Source organism: Manacus candei, unplaced genomic scaffold (genome assembly GCF_025592945.1).
Source record: "Manacus candei isolate 608988 ecotype Guabito, Panama unplaced genomic scaffold, ASM2559294v1 h1tg000046l, whole genome shotgun sequence".
In the NCBI taxonomy this organism is placed as follows: Eukaryota; Metazoa; Chordata; class Aves; order Passeriformes; family Pipridae; genus Manacus; species Manacus candei.
This window is the reverse complement of record NW_026138094.1, coordinates 6557141-6581061: the sequence shown is the minus strand read 5'-3', so window position 1 is coordinate 6581061 and position 23921 is coordinate 6557141. Positions and strand designations below refer to the sequence as shown.

The 23921-nt window shown below is 39.5% G+C and overlaps 1 protein-coding gene across 3 annotated transcripts; it reads left to right on the top strand.

The window, feature by feature from the left end:
* Positions 1-2995: 2995 nt before the first annotated feature.
* USP8 (ubiquitin specific peptidase 8) lies at positions 2996-23806 on the top strand. 3 transcript variants are annotated; one of them, XM_051796590.1, is made up of 20 exons: positions 3001-3139; positions 7525-7689; positions 8353-8497; positions 8937-9022; positions 11501-11645; positions 12266-12323; positions 13044-13188; positions 13449-13611; positions 14595-14739; positions 14933-15153; positions 16266-16874; positions 17961-18050; positions 18632-18712; positions 19105-19367; positions 19990-20202; positions 20650-20860; positions 21165-21401; positions 21966-22108; positions 22482-22614; positions 22848-23806. In XM_051796590.1, the coding sequence occupies exons 2-20, from the start codon at positions 7586-7588 to the stop codon at positions 23031-23033; spliced, it is 3378 nt and encodes a 1125-aa protein (XP_051652550.1). In that variant the 5' UTR covers positions 3001-3139; positions 7525-7585; the 3' UTR covers positions 23034-23806. The 3 variants fall into 3 exon arrangements, with proteins under 3 accessions (XP_051652552.1, XP_051652550.1, XP_051652551.1); XM_051796591.1 differs by lacking the exon at positions 3001-3139 and adding an exon at positions 3553-3737; XM_051796592.1 differs by lacking the exon at positions 17961-18050 and having other exon boundaries at positions 2996-3139.
* Positions 23807-23921: the final 115 nt, after the last annotated feature.

The following is a 23921-nucleotide window of genomic DNA, read 5'->3' as shown; positions in this document are numbered from 1 at the left end:
ACCCCCACCTGGCTACACCCTCCTGTCAGGGAGTTGTAGAGAGTGATGAGGTCTCCCCCGAGTCTCCTTTTCTCCAGGATAAACACCCCGGCTCCCTCAGCCACTTGTGGGACTTGTGCTCCAGATCCTTCACCAGCTCTGTTGCCCTTTGAACTCATTCCAATACCTTAATGTCTTTCTTGAATTAAGGAGCCCAGAACTGAACACAGCACTCAAGGTGTGGCCGAGTACAGGGGAAGCTACACTTTGGGATCATAGAGATAGGATTTGATAGAATGACAGCTCCAAAATGATTCTAGGACCTTGTTGCTCTCTCAGAGGTCTCTGGCCTTCAGTCCCAGGCTGGCACTGGACCTGACAGCCCAGCCTCTGAAAGGTTTCTCCCAGTTTTGTTTCAACAATGCAAAATGGTCGTGCTCACATTGTCCCCAAAACTATTCCGAGTCATAAATCTGCTACCCCTGTGAAGTGTGAATCTCATCATCTACATCTTTCAGGAAAATATACCAACGACAAAATTCCACTCTTGGTTTGGAGATCATAATACCTTCTAGATAATCAGAAGAATACTTATAGCAACATTGTGCACTGAGGCATTATTTTCTGCTTTTGACCTACCTAACTCAGCTTTGGACAAAATGTAAATAACCATATTCCAAGGAGCAACAATCGCCTCACAAATATCCCAGAACTGACTCCTGGAGTCACTGCTGGAATAGCCCCGTTGAGTTCAAGAGAGCAGGCTGCATTTCCCATGGAATTCCCATGGCAGAGCAGCCCTCCAGGCTGAGCACAATGTGAGGCTCACACCCCCCAGCTGACAGGGCCCGCTCCAGTGCTGCAATACCTGTGATGTGAGTTGGGCTACAGGCAGGAATTTTTGTCAGCTGGTTTTTCTGGGCCTGCTCAGCCAGAAGGCGGCAATAGAGAACAAATCCAAACACCTCTGGGCTGCTGCTTGTCACCAGGGCATAGAAACCTTGAATCTAGCCTCCAGCACATCTCTTTTTCCTTGTTGGCAAGTGTCTGTGTCTTTCAACAAGCATTTAGCTTGTCCTGTTACGGCTTTTCATTTACACAGCAGCAGCAGCAGATACAGAAAATGTTACAATGTGCTCACAGGCGTGTGCCAACAAACAGGAACACTTGGTGATGTTGGCTGCAGTGCTATGGGAAAGTCAAACTTTTCATATTAATGACCGTCTTTCATAGAGGTGAAGAATGCAGCCTGCAGTTAGTCCATTAGCACTGTATATCAGTTTTCATTATTATGATACAATAATATTATAATAATAATGTCTATTTTTTTTACAGGTGTGCTGGTTTAAAGATAAACCAGCAGGGGAAATGAACTCAACTCAAAAGAGAGATTATAAATCAGAATAACAATTTAATAAAATAATACAATAAGTACAATTATACAGACAAGCAATTGGTTTTAACCCACAAAACCCAAATGTATAACCCAGCACCCTGGGGCATGAACAGAGTGGTGTTTGTTGGGCCCCCTGAGCCCAAAGTAAAGGGAGAGGGGAAAAACCTGTTGGTGAAAGTGCTGTTGCAGTCTGGTCAAGAGTGGTGATTGCAGTCCGGTCGAGAGTGATGGTTGCAGTCTGGTTGAAAAGTGGTGGTTGCAGTCCAGTCGAAAGTGGTGGTCTGCAGTCTGGTTGAGAGTGGTGGTCTGCAGTCTGGTTGAGAGCAATGATCTGCAGTCTTCCTCTGGATCTCACTAGTGGTTAAAAAAGTTCCAAGACTCCGAGATTATATATTCTCTAGTTCAGGCAGGAATGCTCAGTACTTCCCTCATGGCGGGGAGTTCCACAAAGGGTATGAGGACAGAAGCACCCTCCTATCTCAAAGGCCTCTTAACACCTAGTTTATAGCCTGAGGAGTCAGGCTGCTCTGGGCAGAGGGTATAAATAGTCTATTGCCAGCAGTTTCTGGGAAATGGCATGGAAGGCTATAGAATACACAGTTTTGGGTTACACCCATCCAGTGATGAACTGGTCCCAGGTGTTCTAACTAGGACATGCTTGAGCCTTTCCTGTGCTCCATACCAACCAAGGTTACTGTACCACTAAGTGCTGTGATACAATTCAGCCTTCTGGGCAATTAATTGGTAGTATTTTGGAAGGCTACATGGAGACAGGCAGCTTTCTCATTTGGCTTCATGACCTCCCTGTTTTGTAAAGTGGCTGAAGGAGACTGCTTCAGTTCACAAGACATTTCCACTGGCAAAATGGAGCAGTAGGTTGGAGTAACTGAACCCCTCCCCTACCACTGACACAGTTTGGGGGCAGGCCAGGACTGTGGCAGTACAGAGCATCTTTCTGTTTGTGTAAGATCTGGATGGCACGACCTGCCTCTCACGTCCTTTCTCCCAGCATGGCTATACCAGTGTGTCAGCGCGTACCTGCCATCCCTGCGGTATGACGCTTGTAATAACATCACAGGCTGCACAGAAAACAGTCACAGCAAAAACTGAGATCTAAACTCACGATGTCCCCTGTCAATCCAGTTTTCTCTAGACAAAAAACAGGATATTTTTATAAGGAGAGGTGACTTGCCTTCCCACACCTGATCGCAAAGTGCAGCAGTGGGCCAGTTTAACAGCCCATACAAAGTACTGGACGCCTCACAGAATGTGACAGACCCAGAGGCCCCTCGTAGTGGCTTGGCCTCGGTAACAAATCTCCCGAGGCCAGGCGGGGCACGGCCGGGAGCCCCGCGCTCTCCGGGGCAGGCGGGTGGCGTCGGGCCGAGGTGACCCGCCTGTCCCTCCCCTCTCGCTCCACCGCCACCCCCGCAGCTCCACGGCGGCTGTGGGGCCGCGTCCCCGCCCGACCCAGCGCGGCCGCGCCCCGCAGCTCCCTCAGGACAGCAGCCAGGCCCCCGCCGCGGCCCGAGCCCAGCCCCGTGGCACGGATAGGGCCGTGAGAGTCCCGCCCCCGCGGGGAGCGGGGGCCCGGCAGGGAGGGACGGAGGCAGGGAGGGACGGAGGCAGGGAGGGAAGGAGGGAGGGACGGTCGTCGCCGAGTTCCGCCCCAGCAGCCATGGCCGCGTAGCGTCTCCTCGGCAGCCGCGCTCGGACATGGGCCTGCCCCGGGCCGGCGGGCGGAGGCAGCGAGTCCCCGCGGCGGTGAGTGCGCGGCCGGGCAGGCGGGGAGCGGGGCAGCGGCGGGAGGGGCGGGCGCCCTCGGGGGCAGCCCCGGGCCCAGCCCCCCGTGCCGGGGGGGCGGCCCTCGAGGGGCTGCGGCGGGCGGGGACCCGCTTCGGGCCGCGCGGGGGGATCGGGCCCGGCCCGGCCCGGGGCCGGCAGTGTGACCTTGGGCGGTCCGCAGCACCCCGGCCTGAGCCCGGCCGGGTTGGCGAGTGAGTGGGGCCGGGGAGCCGCCGCGGAGCCCGGCAGCGGCCGGAGGAAGATGGCAGGGAAGCGGCGCTTCCCAGAGTGCTGCACTCCTGCGGTGTCATGGAGACTGCCACGGCCCCGGGCCGCCGCAGCGGTATTGACCGCCCGGTTATAAACTTGGGGGAGTTCTCTGCCTCTCTGCGACCTCCCCGGCTTCTTATCACCTCTGCTGTTTGCGTACTCCTTGCAGATGTTCGTTTATCTAAATAAGAAGTGGAACTATTTGTGTTCTTGCATAGATTGAGTAACTTTTAAACTTCCTGCAGAAAACTCAGCATATTTTTTTAAAAGAAACTTTATAATATCTTCCCCCCCACCTCGGTGTCAGGTAAATTGTTGGATGAAGGAGCTGTCAAAGGGTTTTCTCACTGCGGAGAGAGTCGTTCCCAGGCCTGGCAGGGCAGGTTTGAGCACCTCCATGGGCACAGACAGACCCGTGCTGTGTTGCTGCCCTGTGCCTGGTGGTGACCAGCACAATGGTGAAAGTTTGGCTACCCTGCGTGAACATAATGGGCTCGCTATAAGAAGCCCCAATGGTTATAATCAGCCTATACACATTAGGTTACAGAACCAGGGCCTGTAGTATTAACAGTACCAGAGCCTGGGAGAGAGCTAGAGGCCTCCCAGAGCTAAATATGCTGGTGGGTTTTGTAGGTCAATCATCTTAAAATTCTCTATCTGACTAACACTGATAATCTTAACAAAGCCAACTCTTGTGTACCAAATGCAGATAGTAAAATGTAATTCCAAGAGAATTGAGGAACTTAATTCTCATGAGAAACCCATTTCTCATTTACTCATTTTGCTCATTTGTCAGAGACAAAAATAAGTGAATAATTCTTTATTACATACCTGAATTGGTGATGCACAGTACTTACCATGTCAATGTATTTCAGAGTGCATTAGTTTGTGCTGCTTGCAACGTAACTGCTACAGTGTCATTCCACTTAAAGCTTACTCATATCCTTAGTAAAACTGGCATGATAATTAGATGTTGACAAACCTGTTACCAGTTTCCCTGTCAGGGTAAAACTATCCATTCCAAGTATGTCAAATGCCCATAATCATTCAAGCGTGACTTCCCTCATATTTTTGGGATATTAGCCTTGTTTTCAGCACTCCTAAGTACAAAAAAGGAGCCTGAGATAATACTTCAGCTGGGGGTGGAAAAGATCCCAAGTCTTGAATTTGACCTTAATCTTTAAGAAAAGAGTTGACAAGCCTGAAATAGGTTGTTTCTTCTTTGTCACAGGTTGACTAATCATAGATTTAGCTATTACGGCTTATTCAATCTATTGTTTTCATGGTTTTGTGATCCAGTTTTCTTTTCTTGCTGAGAAAGAAGATCTCTCTCTTCTTTAGGGATGTATGAAAGACCACAGATGTAATTGGAAGGGTTCATTCATGCCTCAGTGTTGCCATTGTATTCATATAGTGATTCTAAGTGTGGAGGGAAATGGAATGCTCCACAAAAGCGAGCATAATCTAGTCAGTACAGGCTGGAGCAGTGGGATTTTATCCTGATAAAGTGGATGGGATTCTGGTTAGACTGCAATTTATTGCAGCTCCCCTAGAGGAAACAACTACAGGCCTTGTCCATAACCTGCAGTAGCTGGTCTGTCTCAGTGCATTTCCCTGATGGACACTGACTACTCCCAGACTCTTTTATTTGTGCCACTTCTTTTGCCAGATTCTCCCATTGAGACTAGGCCAGTTAGGAATTGAATATCTGCAAAACTTGTGTTCAAAATCAGATGGTAATATTTATCTATGAAGGAGGTGATTTGGATTCTGAAATTGTAGTCTTCCCCAAAGCCTGCTCAAAGATGAAGGGAAAAAAACTTGTTCATTTGAGTATAAGGAAAAATTAAGGTAAAGCACATCTTGAAATTTCATAGAAGCTTAAGAAGTTTTAAGGGTCCTTATGAGCTAAGACTGAGCAGTCAACTGGCAACTAGTTGTCAGTCTGTAGTATTCAAAATCAAGTTAGGGGATTTTTGATGCATAAAACTGAAAATTTTAGTTACAGTTCCAAAGTTAAGATTCTGTATAGAAGAATGAATTAGAAACTGCAGGTGAAATCTATCAATTTGCGGCATACATTGTATGTAATTCCATTAAGTAGGCTGTTGAGAATTTGATTTTCAAAAAAATTTAGAAAATGTTATTCTTTATCCGTTCTTACTCATTTCACTGCAGCATATTGTGTGAATATGGTGCTGTGGGAGTTCAAAGAGTAATACCTCATTCATCAGATACTGTGGTTAGAAGCTCATGTTTTGAAAAACGGTATAGAAATTTCTTTAAATCAGGAAATAAAAGTTCAGCATTGAGCTTGCCTGGCAACTTAAAGACCTGCAGTAATAACTTCGTAACCATAGGAAAAAAATAAAAGCCCTTTTTGTTTCAGGCCAAAGCTCAGAGTTGGCTTTTATTCATTAGTTCTACACTTGTATAGATGAGGCTCCAGAAGAGCTGCCCTTTTCAAAGTGTGTCAGCAACACTTGAGAATTTACTGAGATCATTAAATGGTTCATCTTCCACATAGCCTTGGGGCTTTTTTTGCTCATACGCACACATCACACTAGTGTTATATTCAGATCTTTTTGGACTACATATTTAGTTACAATATTCTGTCAGAACACAACCAAATGCTGCCACTTAAGATTAAGAAAATACTGGTTACATAACAGAGCAAACATTGAAGATATATTTGGAAGGGACTTAAAGCTTCAAAGGAAAAGTCTATTTACAGTTCTAAGGAGAAAAAAAAAGCCAGGTAAAGACATGCTCTGACAGGACAATTAGACAAGCAATGCTAAAATCTTACTAAGAGTGAAGGCTTTCTTTATAAGCTATGAGGATGTAAAACATTGTTTTAGGCTAAGAGGCTTTTACACTTCCTCTTCTTTGGGGAAGAGTGTCTGTATACTGATGCTTCAAGGTATACAACAGCTCTGTGCCATGGGAAGGGATCACATTGCCAGCTTGGCTTCTCCTTCTTGACTGCACATGCCAACTGCTGTCCTTGCACAAGCTGTGTAGCCTTTCTGCCTCTTCAGCAAGCTGAATTGGCTCAATAAGAGGTTGGAGAAGCACCAGACCAGCATGAGAAAGAGGGAGGGAAATTGGGATCACCTAATTTGGTGGCAGTCAGCTACAGATCGATTCAGTGGGGTGAAACTTCACTCTGAAGTCACTGGCTGATGGTGGCTTTAGTCACACTTGTCATGCTGATCATCACCTTGAGGGTGAAAGGGAAATGCTCTACCTTCATCTTGTCAAAATCCATGTGTTTTTTCTCTGCTAGGAAGTAATTGATTTGTTGGGATCATTTGAGCACCTTTCTTCTAAGGAATTCCCCATAGTTTCTTCAGTGTTGCTCACATCTTAACGTCTCACCACTTACATGTGAGGGAGCTCAGTTCCTCCCCCACCACCTCCAAGGGCTAAAATAGCTTCCTGTGTATTAGATGAAAAGAGTTTTAGATAGACTATCTGCAGGAGACTTAATGGACTTCTCTGTGTCAGATGGGATGATGTAACAGTCCCTTCTAGCCAAGCTCTGCTTAACTATTTCAGGGCTACCTGGAGAGCACTTTCAAATGAAAGCACAAAGACAACAGCACCAAGGAGCTGAAGACCAAGAAGTTTCAAGTTGACTTTACCCATAGCAATCTTGCTTTTCTCAGCTTACTCTTACCAAGACATTAGAAGTCACTTTTCCAAGAGGCTGGTGTGTATTTGCAGAGTACAGAGAAGTCAGCTAATTTTTTATAGTATACTTACTGGCATTTCAGTAGAATAAATCTGCTGGATACAATGATTTTTCAACATTCTTAAGTCAGCATTTCTTTACTTACTATTTTTTATTCTTTAGTTAGCAGCATCTTGCTGGACATCCTTAATAAATTACCTAGAGTGGTTTCAAACAATTCTGTCACTTTGGGAGAATTAATTTATACTGTTAAGTGTTCAGCCACTCTGTTGGCATCTAGTGCTAGCTCACATAAAGTAAGATAGGTTAGGTAATAAACCCATACAGGTAACTCTATGTGTGTATTAAAAGTCACTGGAATATAATTAGGCTCTTCCTACCTCTCTCCCCCCTCCAGAAAAATATTGATAGAGACTTCTAAGAAGCGGTACCATCCTAGGAGGGACATAAGTAACAACATGCCTGCTGTGGCATCTGTACCTAAGGAGCTGTATCTCTGTACTTCATTGAAAGATCTCAACAAGAAGACAGAAATAAAACCTGAAAAGACAAGTACAAAGAGGTATATATGTTATATTTGATTTTGAACCGATATTAAAAGTATTAGTGGTTTCGGAACAAATTTCTTGTGGATCTAAGTTTCCTCAAGTATTTCTGTTAGCTTTAAAATCTTTGATAGTCTTATGTATGGATCTCAGCTGTTGCATTGGAGTGCTTACTGCTTTCAGGAGGTCACTTGACATACTGCCAAAACATAGCTTGGACAGAGCATGATGCCCATGAAGATTTGCATACTTGGAGGAAAGGCTACATAAATGCAAATTCTTAAAAATTATAAAAACTTCAGCAAATATGTGAATAGAAAATGCTTTGCCTCTAGCATTTTTAGATAATCAACAATTTCATTTTGTCTTACTATGAATTAGTTTCCCCTATAAAAAAAAAGTTATTCTTAGAAGGGAACAGTACTTTTTTCCTTATCTCAGTATGCTGTTTAATTATGGAAGTCTTTAAATAAGGCTAGTAAACAAGCTAGCAAAAATGAACTTTGTTTGGAGGAACATGATTGTAATTCATGTTTAATGAAAACCTTATATTAAGATGGTAAAATCAAATGCTTAATATATGAGCAGAGGCCATAAACACTTAATATGGCATGTTGTAATGCAAAGGTGTTTGGAGACAAGTCAACAATCATGTGCTTTATCCTCTTCTTTGGTTTCAGTTATGTGCAGAGTGCCCTTAAGATTTTCAAGGCAGCAGAAGAAAGCAGATTGGACCGAGATGAAGAAAAAGCTTACATCCTATATATGAAATATGTGACTGTTTATAACTTTATTAAAAAAAGACCTGATTTTAAGCAGCAACAGGTATAAAAGTTTTCTGACTGACCTCCTCTGCATTGGTAAAAGTATGAGAAGTACAGAGAGTTACACTAATGCACATTCAGAGGATCACACTGGTATTAAGTAACTGCCTCACTTATGACACTATTCCTTCCTTCCTGTTTTTGACAAGTCTGTTGTTAATTTTTTTTTACAGTTTGCTTTTAATACATAAAGTGTATAAGTTGTCAAATCTGGGAATATTTTTTCATGGAGACGTGTTCTTGTCATCTTTCCCATTCAAACAATTTTACTTACAAAATCATGTTTGAGAGGAAAATATTTTGATTCAAACCAGTTCCTTTTGTTGGTATTAATATCATTATAATACCAATTCTCTGTATATTGATGACTCTTAATATGCACAGAAGTAGGCATTCTTAAGCTGTACTATTAACATGCAATGTGATGCTTGTAATTTTAGGATTATTTTCATTCAATTCTGGGACCTACAAATTTAAAAAAAGCTGTTGAAGAAGCTGAAAGACTGTCAGACAGCCTTAAACTCAGGTACGTGCATACAGTTGCTAGATAAGATTCTATTCGTTACACCTGAAGCCCATACATGTGCAATTTCAGTTTTTCATGCTATTTAGTAATAAGCAGTTGCACTTGAGTAGACCATAGATAGCTGAAACTCGAGACCTTAGAACTGTTTATCCCCAGAAGTCTGTTACTAGAAATAATTTTCACTGTCACACACTCCAATAATTTGTCACGTTATACATTATCTCCTAATTCCTGGCAGTTATGATTTGTTGACATGGTCTTCTAATTTTGTTTATTGACTAATAAAAATAAACCATATGATCTAAATGATACATACACTAGAGATGATCAAGAGTGATTTTCTCCTTAATCATAAGGTCATCTGAAACCAAATCTATTAGTAAATGTTCCTAATAATCAGATATGTTAAAAAGTCCTCCTAGTGTGGTTATAGTTTACCTTTTCTCTGGTGTGTACAGAAACCATGCAATACATGGTTTTGCCAGTATGTAACTGAATTGATGCTAATGGACTTTTGGGTACCTGATTAACAGCTGTCAAGTTCCATCTTTGTGCCATAAGCCACAAAGTGGTGTTGGTAAGAAGTCATAAGATAGAGTCTGTCTTTAGATGATATTTAGTGCAGTGTCTGTTGCTTCCAGCCTTGTCTGCTTCTTGCATGCTTAGCAACTCTTGCCCTTTTAACTTTCTCTCTGCAGCTGGACACGTTTCCCTTCCTGTGTCTCATGTCCCACCCTGCCCTTCCCAAATATTCTTGTGAAAGCATTTTATGCCCTTCCAAGTGCTTAATCTATAAAGTTAGTTTCAGTGAACAATAAGACTGTAGTTACACCTATATGAAGAGGGACTTTGCAAAGATGTCTCATGATACTGTATATGAAACAATCTTTAGATTTTCTTTGTTTTTAGTTGAGTCTTACAATTCAACAGAGCTATGATTTCACTGTAAGAGTAAACACTGATAGACTTACAGAAACCCAAAATTTAGAGACTTGTTTAGTGACTTTCGGCTTTTTATGAAGGGAAAAGAGTTTTGAAGTTGACACAATAACTTTCAACTACTCTGGGTAAAATGTATAAATATTTAAAGGGAATAGAAATGAAACATGACTCCTACGTAACTACAGAAGCGGTTTCAGGGAAGTTATTTGTATAATTTCTTCCCCAGGCACTAGGCCAGCAAATAGTTTCAATGTTAATTGTTAACTAAAAGTGGAGCTGCTGAAACACCACTTGTATAGGAGCAGGAATACCTACATGAATGACCTACTATGTGTTTCAGAGGTATAAAAGGGGAAATTGATGGGCAAATATTCCATACTGACCAAATTAAACTAAAATATGAAATATGCTTTAGTGTCATTAACTCCAAGTGGGAACAAAATGCTTTATTCTAGCTTACGATGCCTGTGCCAAATTAGGAAGCCTGTTTAAAAGATAAAATTACAAACTTGCTGCTTCTTTCCTGTTAGTGGTCAGTTAGTGAAGTAGACTTGGAGGCAGAATTTGATTTAATTATCTAGTTTATTAACACTACTTTTTGATACAAAATACAGCTGTATTGTCATTGTTACTTTAACTCTGATGAGGCAACATCTGATTCAAACAAGCAATTGTCAACACAGTTCAGTGTTCATGTTTCACTGCTTGGTTGAGTAATCAAAATCATTAGTTCAAAACCTTCTTCTTTGTTTTATGGAACCCTAGTAACCCTTAAACTTCTCAGTTGTATTAAATATAAGCAAATGCTACTTAACAGTGACTGTACAAACCTCCAGTGGCTGATCTAAAAACTGCAGTTTGGAGGTCACTGGCTTAGAATACCATGATTGTCCTTCCAACAGCAAAAGGCTGGGAGGTTAATTGTCAAGTCTGAGGCTTTATGAGAAGGACAGCAAGACCCAGGTCCATCAAAACTCACGAGTGTACACAGTTCTTGCATTGGCTTCCCTGTAGGTCCAGTGTTTCAAACAAGCACCAGGCACATAATAAGTTCTGATCTGACTTCTCAGGAGAAGGACATTTAGATAACTGAGCTAACTTACTCCTAACTGGCTCCAATGCAAACTAAAATAAAATACCTGGGATGACTGTTGTTATATATTGAAGTTTCCCTGTAAATCACCAGTCCTTACCCTTTCCAGTGGGAAATGAAAAACATTTAGTGATACCAAAGCTAAGAATGACCTCAGATTTGGAGAAAAAATAGCTTTACAAGCAGTGGCTATGAAATAGGACTCAAAACAGGATTTCAGAATAGGAAAACCAGCTCAAAAAGTGGAAAAAATAAGATCACACAGTCATGCAGGAAAATGGGAATTGTTGGAATACAAAAACTGACAATACTTTCACTTTCTTAAAACTTTCAATACTTTTTTTTAAATTTCTTCCTGAGGACTTAATGATTCTGATGTTAATAATCCAAGGTTAGTCAATAGCACAATATTGAAAAAAAGACTTTTTTCTTTTTTTCAATAGATATGAGGAAGCTGAAGTTCGGAAAAAACTTGAAGAGAGGGACAGACAAGAGCTGCAGAAAAAGCAAGAACCAAAGGATGATGGAAAGAGTTCAGCCAAAAACTCCTCAGAAAGTGCTGTGGATTCCAAAGGAAAAAGCCAAAGGGTAACTGAAGATGTTTACAAACTTTTTAATTCAGTCTGAATATATAGTTTCAATCTAGCATTTGGTCTCTGCTAGTAACTATGTCCAGTTCAGAATCATGGTGGGGGATTTTTTTAGTAATTAGTTTACACTCCCTGTAATCCTTCTTTGACATTTTTTTGGAATATGTTGAGTCCACAACCTCCAAGTCTTGCATAAGATAGAATTTGACTGTACAAGAAAGCTCAGTCTATTTTATACTAGAATTACCTAGAGCAAGAAACCCAAGGTAATGGTAATAAACTGATGTCAAATAAGCTTTTTAGGAGATGGTTGACTTTGCAGGAAGTGTGGAAACAAACTTACTTCTCCACAAATACTGCATGAATTTCATCTAGTAGGTGATGCTGTCCTAGATTGTATTGCCTTTTTAACTCTTTTCTGTCTAGGCAGAGCAGCAGCCTTGGTATCTTTTTAGTACATTTGTCAGCACATCTTCAGAAGCAGCTTACTTGTGCTAGGTTCCTTCTTGTGTCTTAACAGCCACCAGTTTCCTTCAAGGTCTGTGAGAGTCAGTGTCTGTTGGCCACCTTGGTTCTGAGTATTACATATTAAACTTTTTTTTCCCCCTTATAACACAGATTAATGGTGAGAGGAAGCATTCGCTGGAAAGAAAGGATCAGTCTGACAGTCTGAGTGGTAAGAAATACAGTGCTGCCACAGGTGTGAAAAAGGTCTCCATATGACTGTGTACCAATCACCTAAGCAGTTGCAATTCTTTTAAGAAGTTATTTCACAGAATTTGATGGAATTCTAGTATACTGTATTTCAGTTATAACAAATTATAAATCAATTAGGCTCTGTATTGCAGCTATAATCACTTATAACTTAAAAAGCTGTAGTTAGTTTTCCAACTGTTTAATAACTAAAGTTGAACTAGTTCTGAAGTGTTCAAGTTAGAAGAAAAACATCTCCTCAACTGATAAGAAAAATCTAGGCAAGGCTGAAATATTTCTCTGCTAAATAAGAAATTTTTCCTTTCCCCTCACAACCTTCTGTTTCTTGTTCTTGCAATAAATATGTGAAAATGTTCTCTAGAGTTCTTAACCGAGAAGGAGCATTAGCAGTATATATTTTACAAATGCTTGCCTATATAGCTGGATTTAAGTGAGACCACAAAAATTTAAATTGGTTTATCACTGAAATATTCAGTATGGTCTAATTTAGCAGATCAGGTGCTAATCACTACAGCAGTAGGAGCAAAAGGTCCAATCTGTTTATAATGTCTCACCTCTGTGACTTTGTGGGACTTTTTAATTCTATTTCATCTATTTGCAGTCTTGACTGCACCAGTCAGATATCATAGCTATCTCCATTTATAATGTAGCTTCTTATATCTATTTGCTTCTCTATTTCAAGGAGCAGTCACACCTGAGAAACTGTTTGCAATGATGTCAGACAAAAATATTGAATTGCTTATAATGGATGCTCGAAGATTGAAGGATTATCAGGAATCCTGTATTCCAAGATCTATCAGTGTCCCCGAAGAAGCTATCAGTCCTGGGTATGACATAATGTTAAATGATAATGAAATATTTAATTTTATAAAAAATTATATGCTTTTAGAGCTTGTACACTTAGTTTCAGAGTCCCTGCTGTATACCAGTGGGTAAGATGTATCTGGACAGCTCTGTTCTTGCACATACTGACTTCAACTTAAAGCATATTTATTTTGTCCAGGCACATAAACATATATGGATCGTATGTTGTTGGATAAAAGGTTACTTGTACATTTGTTTTTAAATGCATGTTAATACATTTCAGAGTTACTGCTAATTGGATTGAAGCTAGACTCCCAGAGGACTCCAGAGATCCATGGAAGAGGAGAGGACAGTTTCATTATGTTATACTGCTGGACTGGTTTAGTTCTGCTGAAGACTTAAAGTTAGGAACAACTCTTCAGAGCCTGAAAGATGCGCTGTTTAAGGTTGGCAAGTTTCGTGGTTTACACTAATCACCTCAATAAATCAGAAGGTCTTAAAGCACCTGTGTTTACAAACTATGTGGAAACCTTAATGACACTTCAGGCAAGCATCTTGGTTCAGTTTTCAAAGCCTGCTTATTTTAATAGCAGAAGTGCAGTCTGAAGTTTCCCATTCCCATGCTCGTGCTCTAGTAGAGGACAGCATCTTTTATTAAATAGGTTAACAGCAGAGTGAGGGAGGCTCCAGAAATATTTTGAGCATGGTTAACTTTTCTGCATTATTGAATATAACTTTTAGATAAGTATGAATTTAAATTTGAGCTTCTTCAGTGCAGGGAGTTTATAGACTATAGTAAGCAAATGCCCAACACTTTCAAGTCAAACTTTAGCTTTTGCTGTGTTGTCCCTCTTCTCTATAGAGGTAGCTCTTGTGAAAGATCACACATCTTTCTGTTATCTAAACATTCAAGACTGGAGTTCAGAGATAGTTCAGGGAGTTTTCCCTGTTTATTGCTTTACAGAATATTCTCTGGGCCCTCTGTGCCTTGTTCATGTTCTAATACTGGGGAGGCCCTCAGGAGGAGGGCAGTCTGGAGCCTGAACTCTCAAGAGGTTTTCAGAAAGTTAATGTTGTGCTTTCTAAAGCACTAATCACTCAGCAAACTTAACCAGATAAGAAACTGAAGCAAATATTATAATAAAAATATTTTTCTGCATGGATTGTTATGTGAAGTAGCAATAAGTGGATCTTTCTGTACTGAAAATGTTCACACCCTCTTGTAAATAGAGCCAGGAACCTGTGTTGAACATTCTCCAAACACAGAGAGGATCCCTGTTTTTGCAGCCTCTTTAATTCTTACTTAAAAATCTCAAAAGTAACCTCACAATTTAATGACTAGACACAGAAATTTCAACCACGCTATCAAGCTGTAAAAGTTTCCTTTCTATTTTTAAATCAATTAATTTCAAACTTTTTTTCCATACAGTGGGAAAGCAAAACCATACTGCAGAATGAACCTTTAATTCTAGAAGGAGGTTATGAAAATTGGCTCCTTTGTTTTCCCCAGTATACAACAAATGCTAGAGTAACTCCACCCCAGCATGGCAGGAGTGAAGCAGTGACTGTTTCTTGTAAGTAAAAAGGATGACACCCCACCAAGCTTTTGTAATCACTGGATATATCTTTAATTCATTCAGATGCTTTTGGGAGAGTTTTGTTCTGGCTAAAAACTAAATTTTGGGTTGGAACCTGGGTGTTTATTTTGCTTTTGTGTTTTTGCTTTAAGAGCTCTTTTAAGCTTCCCTCCTCTCTCCCCTCCTGCAGTGGATTTTACATATCCATCTCTGGAAGAGCCAACTTCTGTTCCCCCTGTTGCTGCTGTAAAGCCATCCTCAACAGAAGCAATTGAAAATGAAGAAACAGGAGATAATTTGGAAGAGAGACTAAAATCACTTAACAGATCAAACATACAAGATGCTGCTGTTCCAAAATCTGACAGTTCATTGGTAGTTAATCCAGTATCAATTACAAGAAGTATCCCTGAGGTAAGTTGTGTTCCTTTTTTTTCAGGGTTAATATATAGTAAATCTGTTAGACACCTGCCACACACAGAACTCTAAATCCACAAGCAAACATACTCAATACATTTGTTCAAGCCTTGTACACAAGTATACTGATACAGAGGTGGTCTGTGAAGCCATGGGAACTGATCTCCAGAACTAAATATACTTAACAGAATTGCAGAACTTTTCATGAATATTTTTATGTGAGCACCTGAGAAATCAAAGGTCACCAGTTGATCATTAATTCAGAAAGTCTATAAGCAAACTTTTATACTCAAAACACATGGGATGAAATACAGGGAGTGCAGTTAGGCTGCGGTTTACCTTGGCTATTCTAAAGATCTGCTTTCTAGCAAATGTATCTTCCTTCAAATAACAAAATATTTAGGTGGTTTGTCACCCTTGGCCCAGTAGTGAAAGTACAGAGATTTGTTTCTTCCTTTGACATGAATAAAACTTTCTAAAGACACTTTTGTAGAGTTCTTATACTAAAGTAGCATTCCTCAGGAGAGAAGGCTAAAAGCTGTTCACTTTCACTATTCTGCATACAGGCTTAAGTACAGATTTCAGCCAGGAGATGCTAAACTTTAAAATTTAAAGACATTATTTCTGTTCTTACCTGAACCAGATGAGTTTATAGTCCATCAGAACATTCACTTCAGCATCAAAACCAACTTGCTATCCTAATTCTAAGCCATTCTTAAATACCCCTTCCCATCAAGCAGATCTGCCTTAAGCACGTGCTCGGTCACATGATTGAGAGAGCCAAGCCCAAATTAGGCTGCCTGATTGCTCTAGAATGTTCACCTTTGAAAGCTTGAAAATAAAGAGTTGTGGTAATCAGTGCTTAATGCTGTCCTTGTGGTTCTGTAGGGCTTGTGATGATCTCATTGATTATCTCACATCTGGAAGATAAGTGAATTGCTAATTCTGCTAACAAGATCAGATTTAATGATCACTCTCTTTGGCAGAAGTCAGCTTGTTATCATGTTTATTCTCTTACAAATCTCACTTAGGAAAACCTCAGCAAACAGAGTGGCAGTAGCTATAGTAAATTGTTGTTCTACACTTTGTGTTCTGCACCTGTGTTACAGGTGGATCGTACTAAAAAGCCTTCACTAAAAATCTCTGATGATACCAGACCAAAAGCTGCAGGTACAGCCAGTGACATCCAGCCTGTTGAGAATGGACGAGTGGTTCCAGACCGCTCCACAAAGCCGGTATGGGATGTGAAGAGTGTTCTGACAGAAGAAGAAAAAAGTCAGGTACACGCAGAAACTGCTGCTCTGTTAGAGAAAAACAGGCGGGAAAAAGAACTCCGGGAGAGGCAGCAAGAAGAACAGAAAGAGAGGCTCAAGAGAGAAAAAGAAGAACAAGAACAAAAAGAGAAAGAACATCAGGAGCAGAAAGCAAAAGAAGAACAGAAAGAAAAGGAACACAAAGAAAAGCTACAGCAATCCAAAGAGGAAAGAGAACAGAAGGAGAGGGATGAACAAATAAAAAGAGAACAGGAGGAGAAGGAACAAGAAAGAGCCCGCAGAGAAGCAATTGAAGCAAAAAAGCAAAATAAAAATGAACCAGAAAACATTGGTGCAAAAAGGATTGAGATGGACAAAACATCCCTGGAAGAAAAAGGAACTCGAACACCAGAAACACCGAGACGGGCACTGGGTGATGGATCTCAGACCTTTGTTTCAGGCAAGGTTAGTGAAAAAGAAAATCATCATCAAATGTGGAGTAGTTATGCACTCAAATCATCCTGAATAGTTTAGTATCAATCTAGAAATTTGAAATACATAATTTGAAGTTTATTTAGACCATTTTTACATAAAAGTAGAGGAGAGAGTTAAAACCAAGACACAAATAGATTTTGGGGTTTTTTTTCCCCAAGACAGCCTTATTTCTTGCTGGTAGGTGGGCAACCAGTACTGTATATTACACTGTTAGAGACACAATGGTGCTGTCATAACAAACACTTTAGTGCCCCCAGCTGTGTAAATGCTGACAGAACAGGATTTTGTTTCCTGGCACAGGAAGCAAAGGAACACCCTAATCTAGTATTTTTGCTGAGAACAGTCCACTTCCAAATCTCTGGGGGATTGTGTCACAGTTTCTTCTTTCCCCATTCTTGAAAAAAATTGCAAAATTTCTCAGAGTGTGGAAGTCATCTGATCATGAAACAAGAGCCATTTGTGAAGCTGAGTTAACAATGGAACACGTCTTTACAACCATTTCTCAAGAACATGCATTAGGATATTTTTCTCTTCTTTTGCAATTGCAGTTGTTATTTGATCAAACTCTCACACTTGTTTAATCCAAATGCACAAGTAAACCAAAATAAATCTTCCTGTGGGCAACATTAGCACAGTCATTCATGAGCTTTTGACTGACAGAGCAACTTCACATAATCCCAAAATGACTGCCTATGATAAATTCAGGTTGACTTCACAGTTTGCCTTTTTTTTCATGGAGAGATTTTGCCACAGTGAGGAGTCAAAGGGAAAAAAGTCTGAAATATATAAACAACTTTCAGGGGGAAAGTAGTGTAGGTGGAACTTCTGTGTTTTATTTGTGAGCTCTTGAAACTGTAATACAACATTCAGCTACAAAAACTATTCCAGTCAATTGCTTATAATATAGAGTAGGAAGAATAAAAAAGACCTATTTTAACCACTTCTTTATGACACATGCATTTAACAGCCAAAAAAGAAAGTATAACTCTGCTTTATCAGCATTCTTTACTGGCATGCTAGATGAAAATTGAAGCCTTCTCTCAAAATCTTTTACAGCAAACTGGGGTTAAAGGACAACCAGACAGTGGAGCTCAAAAGCCAGGACCCCTTAGAGAGGATTCTGAACAAGATACTGAAAAACTTAAAGTAAATACAAATGTATTGTATGTAGCCAAAATAATCAAGTGCAGATGCTTCATAATTATGTTAAATTCCACCTCATTTCAATTTTTAAAGTCATCATCTTAAGACTGTGCCATGTTTACAGCTGTTTGTTTGCTTTTTTCATTTGTCATATTCATCTGAAAAAATATTTGAAGCTTTCATTAGAAGTCTTGAACTGTTTCTGATGGCATTAACGAGCATTTTATGCGCGTTCATCATCTCATGCACGTTCCTTCGCACACTGCTTTGAGAGGCAGGAAAGCTCATCCTTGTGTGTTTAACAAAAGCACATATCCCTAATATTTCCTAATTCTTTAGGGAAGAAATTGAACTGTGAGACCTTTGTAATACTGACTGTCAACAAATGGGTTTTGTTTAGATTGAGTGACAGAAAGGAGTAGTACTAAATTACTATTGTAATAAACTGTATTTCCAGCTATAACCAAGGAATTTCTTATAGTACTGGTTTGCATTGAATCATGTAACCCCCTAGGGAAGTCACAGGCAGCCTGTTGCTCTGTTTAGGTAACTGTATGTACCTTACACTTCTCTTTGTTTATTAGTCTCAGCGGGAGCCATTAATGAGAGCACGAAGTGAAGAAATGGGAAGGATAATCCCAGGGCTGCCTGCAGGTTGGGCAAAGGTAACTCCTCTTCTGATACTAAAATCAAGTTGCCTTGTGCAGTTTTGTCCTGCATTTCAATTGTGTCTTATTTCTAAGTTAGAACTTGTTTATTTTTCACTCCTCTTCAACTTCCACATGGTTACTTTCTGAATTTTATTATTATTTGTAATGAAACTAGGAGAATTCATCTGCTGTTCCTGGTATGAAGCCGTTGCTGTTTAATAGACATTTTGGTGAAAGTGCTCCCTTTGAGTAAATCTAATCTATTAAATGTTGAGGCCAGTCATGACTGTTAACATCTCAATGTCTGAAAAACTCATGCACTGTTCTTACAGTAATTTATAAGTAGGTAAGTAAGTTAATGAAGGATTTTTACTTGGTTTTGAAACTATTTGTTTTTTTTCCCCAAGTTTCTGGATCCAATCACTGGAACCTTTCGTTACTATCACTCGCCAACAAATACTGTTCATATGTATCCACCAGAAATGGCTCCTTCATCTACTCCTCCATCAACCCCTCCAACTCATAAACCCAAGCCACAGGTGACTGTTGAACGAGAGAGAGAACACTCCAAACTGAAGCGCTCCTACTCTTCCCCAGATATAACCCAAGCCATTCAGGAGGAAGAGAAGAAAAGAATTCCTGTAACTCCTGCAGTCAATCGTGACAATAAGTATGTTCTATAATTTATAGCACAACTCATGCAATATGATGGCACATAGGACTTCTTTCTGTTTAACCAACCAAAATTCATTAATATTTTCTAGTTAGGTTTGAAAGGATGCCAGAGGGATAGACTGAAATTTCATTGCTAAATATTTCATTATGGCAGTTATCTTTGGAGAATCAATGTAATTGTTATGTATTAAAAGGAATTTCAGAGGTCACAGTCCATGTAATTAGACAACAGTTGCTTTTTAAGTTGTGGTATTTGTGTTAACATGCTAAATGCTTGTCTTCTCACAGCTTGTGAAATGCAAAGTATTGAGACTTTAAACTAGATTAAATCAACAGCTAACTTTTCATCTCTGAATTAAATAAATAAAGCAAAAGAACCCCCATAAATTCCACAACTGATAAAGCCTAAAACTCAGCCTCATTATAGGCCAGTGAATATGGATATCTCACTTGCATTGATTAGTTTTGAATACCTTAAATGATTGCATTTGGTGACATCTTGTGCAAGGATAGTTCAGTCCCTGGGGGTGTGGGGTGAGGAGAGGGGGTGTCTTGGTTTATGTGTACATAAACCTTGTCAAGTCTGAGACTCCTAAAAAACAATTTCTTCCTTACAGACCCATCTGTTACACTAAAGCAGAAATTTCAAGACTCTCTGCATCACAGATTCGGAATCTTAATCCTGTGTTTGGGGGATCGGGACCAGCTCTCACAGGACTTCGTAACCTTGGGAACACTTGCTATATGAATTCCATATTACAGTGTCTGTGCAATGCACCTCACCTGGCTGACTATTTTAACAGAAACTTGTATCAGGATGATATTAACAGGTAACAATCTCTTATCTGCCTTTATATTTACCAATTCAAAAAGATCACTTAGTGGGTTTTTTTTTTTTAAGTAGAAGAGAAATGGTACCTTTTAGGAGCCTCAACATTTTCAAAATTCATGTGTGTCACCAAATAGGTTTTACTGGACAGTTGTAATTAAACTGTGGTCATCACATTCATAAATACAAGCGTACTAGTGCCTCCTAAAACCAATCTCTGTATTTAAATTTACAAAACAAGCTGAAAACAGCTGTACCTTCTGTCTTGAATATGGAATCAAATTACAATGCTAATGTAGACAAAAATTTTAGCTCAATCTAACAGACAGTTTTTCTTGGTCTAAATAAATTATTTTGAAATTGGGATAATGTCTTGAATTAAAAACAGTAATACTAAAAAACAGTTATTGGAAGGGCTCACAATTTTTTTTTTGTCTTTATTTTATAGGTCAAATTTCCTGGGGCATAAAGGTGAAGTGGCAGAAGAGTTTGGCGTAATAATGAAAGCTTTATGGACAGGACAGTATAAATATATCAGTCCAAAAGACTTCAAAATTACAATTGGAAAGATTAATGACCAATTTGCAGGATATAGCCAACAGGACTCCCAAGAATTGCTTCTGTTTCTAATGGATGGCTTGCATGAAGACCTAAATAAAGTAAGCAATACACTTGTAACAAATTATATATCTGTCAGATGATCAAGAGAAATAAATTTTAAAAACACCTTCTTATTTTATAAGAAGGTTATGTTACTGCAACTTTGAATAGAAAGAAATGCAAGTATTCAGAATTTAATTAGGAATTTAGTATGAAACAGTATAATGTACTGAAGGGAGCCATAGAAGAAACCTAACTAGATAAGAACTGGATGGCTACACTGACATGTTTAAATATACTTGAAAATATTTGCCTATAGATGAGACTTCTGATTTACGTGGTATTTAAACTTCTGTTATCCAGGCTGACAACAGGAAAAGATACAAGGAAGAAAACAATGATCACCTTGATGACTTCAGAGCAGCAGAGCTAGCCTGGCACAAGCACAAACAGCTCAATGAATCCATTATTGTGGCACTCTTCCAAGGCCAGTTCAAGTCCACTGTGCAGTGTCTCACGTGTCACAAGAAGTCCCGAACCTTTGAGGCTTTCATGTATCTGTCGTTACCGCTCGCGTCCTCCAGTAAATGCACTCTGCAGGTACGGTGCAACCAGAGAGGAGCAGCTCCTGAGGCACAAACACTTCTCTGGGACTTCATTAGGATGTTGCTTCTGCTTATCCTCTTGTTGAAGGGGTTGGTCAAAATTCCCGTCTAATTTACACTAATGTAAAACGTGAACAGATCTGAATCTTCACAATTTTTAATTCCTTTTAAGTTTAAAAAAAATAGGTCATCCATCAGAAGTTTTAAAATACAAGCAGGATAGAAATATTGAAGCTGTAGTAGCAGAGCAGACGAATAGGATTTGCTTTTGTAGGTCATAGTATAAGTATTTTGTGGTTTTAAACAAAACACTGTCAATATATTTTGAAAGACTTGCAGCTAATTAATATATTAAAATTAAATATATATAAATTAAAATATACTAATTAATATAGTAAAATTTGCTTCTGCACCGAAATTTAACTCACTTTTCCTCATTCTTATGAAATTTAGGATGCAGATAATTGATGCAGGTTAACAACCAAATAGGAAACAAACATTTTTGCTACACTTTCATAAGCACCTGCCATTCACAATCTGTGTTTGTGTTTTGTTTTAGGAATGCCTTAGATTGTTCTCCAAAGAGGAAAAGCTTACTGATAATAATAGGTTTTACTGTAGCCATTGCAAAACTCGAAGGGATTCTTTGAAAAAAATAGAAATTTGGAAATTACCACCTGTTCTCCTTGTGCACTTGAAACGGTAAGGAAATGGTGATGGATGAAAATTAGGGTGAAGTGATCAGGCTTTGATGGAGAGTGATTGTTCTAGGACAGTAGCTGACCACTTTTAATTACAGAAAATTATGGATGTATTTCCAGTTGTAATGTTGCAAGAATTTTATTTTCATCTGATGCTTGTTTTATAAAGCTGTAGTTCACAAAGCACTTTTACAAGTGACCTCTTCATTTTTTGCTAAGAAACACCTATTAACGTGTTTGTTAACACATTAACAAAACCGGGGGCTTTAATTGAGATCACATCCTGGTTAAATAAGGGAAAACAAACATGCTTAATATTTTTAAGTACCTTGTGAATAACTTGTAACTTTTAATGATGCTTTTTAATTCTCTAGATTTTCCTACGATGGAAGATGGAAACAAAAGCTTCAAACTTCTGTAGATTTTCCATTGGAAACACTTGACCTTTCACAGTATGTTATTGGTCCAAAGAATACCTTGAAGAGATACAATCTGTTCTCGGTGTCGGTAAGTAACCGTGGCACATTTCGAAACTGAGCTGGACTTTATGCAATGACTCAGGGTCACACAGCCTGTGTGATTCATCCAGGTTTCCAGGCTGCCTATCCAGTTGCAGATTAAGCTGTCTTCTAAAAAGATTGATTGGTAGTTAGTAAAAAATCTCATGTTCTAGATTATTTCCCTTACCAGGGAAGAAATGGCAGCTTTTGAGGCCACTAATTCTTTTCTTACCTTCACAGAATCATTATGGTGGGCTGGATGGGGGGCACTACACAGCCTACTGCAAAAATGCTTCAAAACAGCGCTGGTTTAAGTTTGATGACCATGAAGTCTCTGAGATCTCAGCGTCGTCGGTGAAGTCCTCAGCTGCTTATATTCTCTTTTATACTTCCTATGAACAGCGAGCAGTGGACATGGCCACGTAAAGTAGTTGCGGGTTAAGGAAACTGGTTTTCTTTCTCTAGGAGCAAAGTAGGCATGGGAATGCATATAAATATGCAAAACTCTGACAGACATAGTCACTCCCAGGTGTGGGGATGGCTGCAGTAGTGTCTCTGCAAGCAGGCTCGCTCTGGTCCGTAGTAGTGCTTAACAATCAGAAGACTGATGAGTAACGCTTGTGGTAATACTGCCATCTGTGGAACCATTTACAGGCATACTTGCATTACTGTTTATTTAAAAAACAACTATATTTTTAGTCTGCTCCAAAATTAAATTCTAGCTTAGTCATCTGAAATCTATTAACAAGTAGTTTAAAATGTCTTAAAATCCCAAGGCATATCTTGGTTTATTTTTTTTCTTTCACTGTTAATGGCCTTTTCACATTTCTAACCTTAAGCTTGATTCTACTGTGAATACTCTAGAACGATGTAAACAGTTAGGAATGTAAGTGTACATATTGATTGCATACTTGCACATCAGAACTATGTATATAATAAAATGTTGTCCTTTTTGTGAGAATCTCTAAAACTCAGAGGATTGCATTTATTTGCCAGCTCTAAGTAATTGCAACACTACTTAATAAAAAAGCAGAGCTGTATTATTTTTTTCTGTTAGCTTTTGTCAATATTTGTGCACTTCAGAGTTATTCTAAACAAACAAGATTTTCCTTTTTAATTTTTTAATATAAATTTTCATGTACACATGCATTAAAAACCTTAACGAAGAAATGATTTAAAAATATATCCTGTTAAATGTATGTTTGGGTTTGGTGTTTTCATTCCCAGCTTGTAGTGTAATAGTCAGGATTCTATGTAATGACAGTCTGAGTCATAGTCACACAGTTTAAAGGTTCTCCAGGTGAAAAAAAGTAC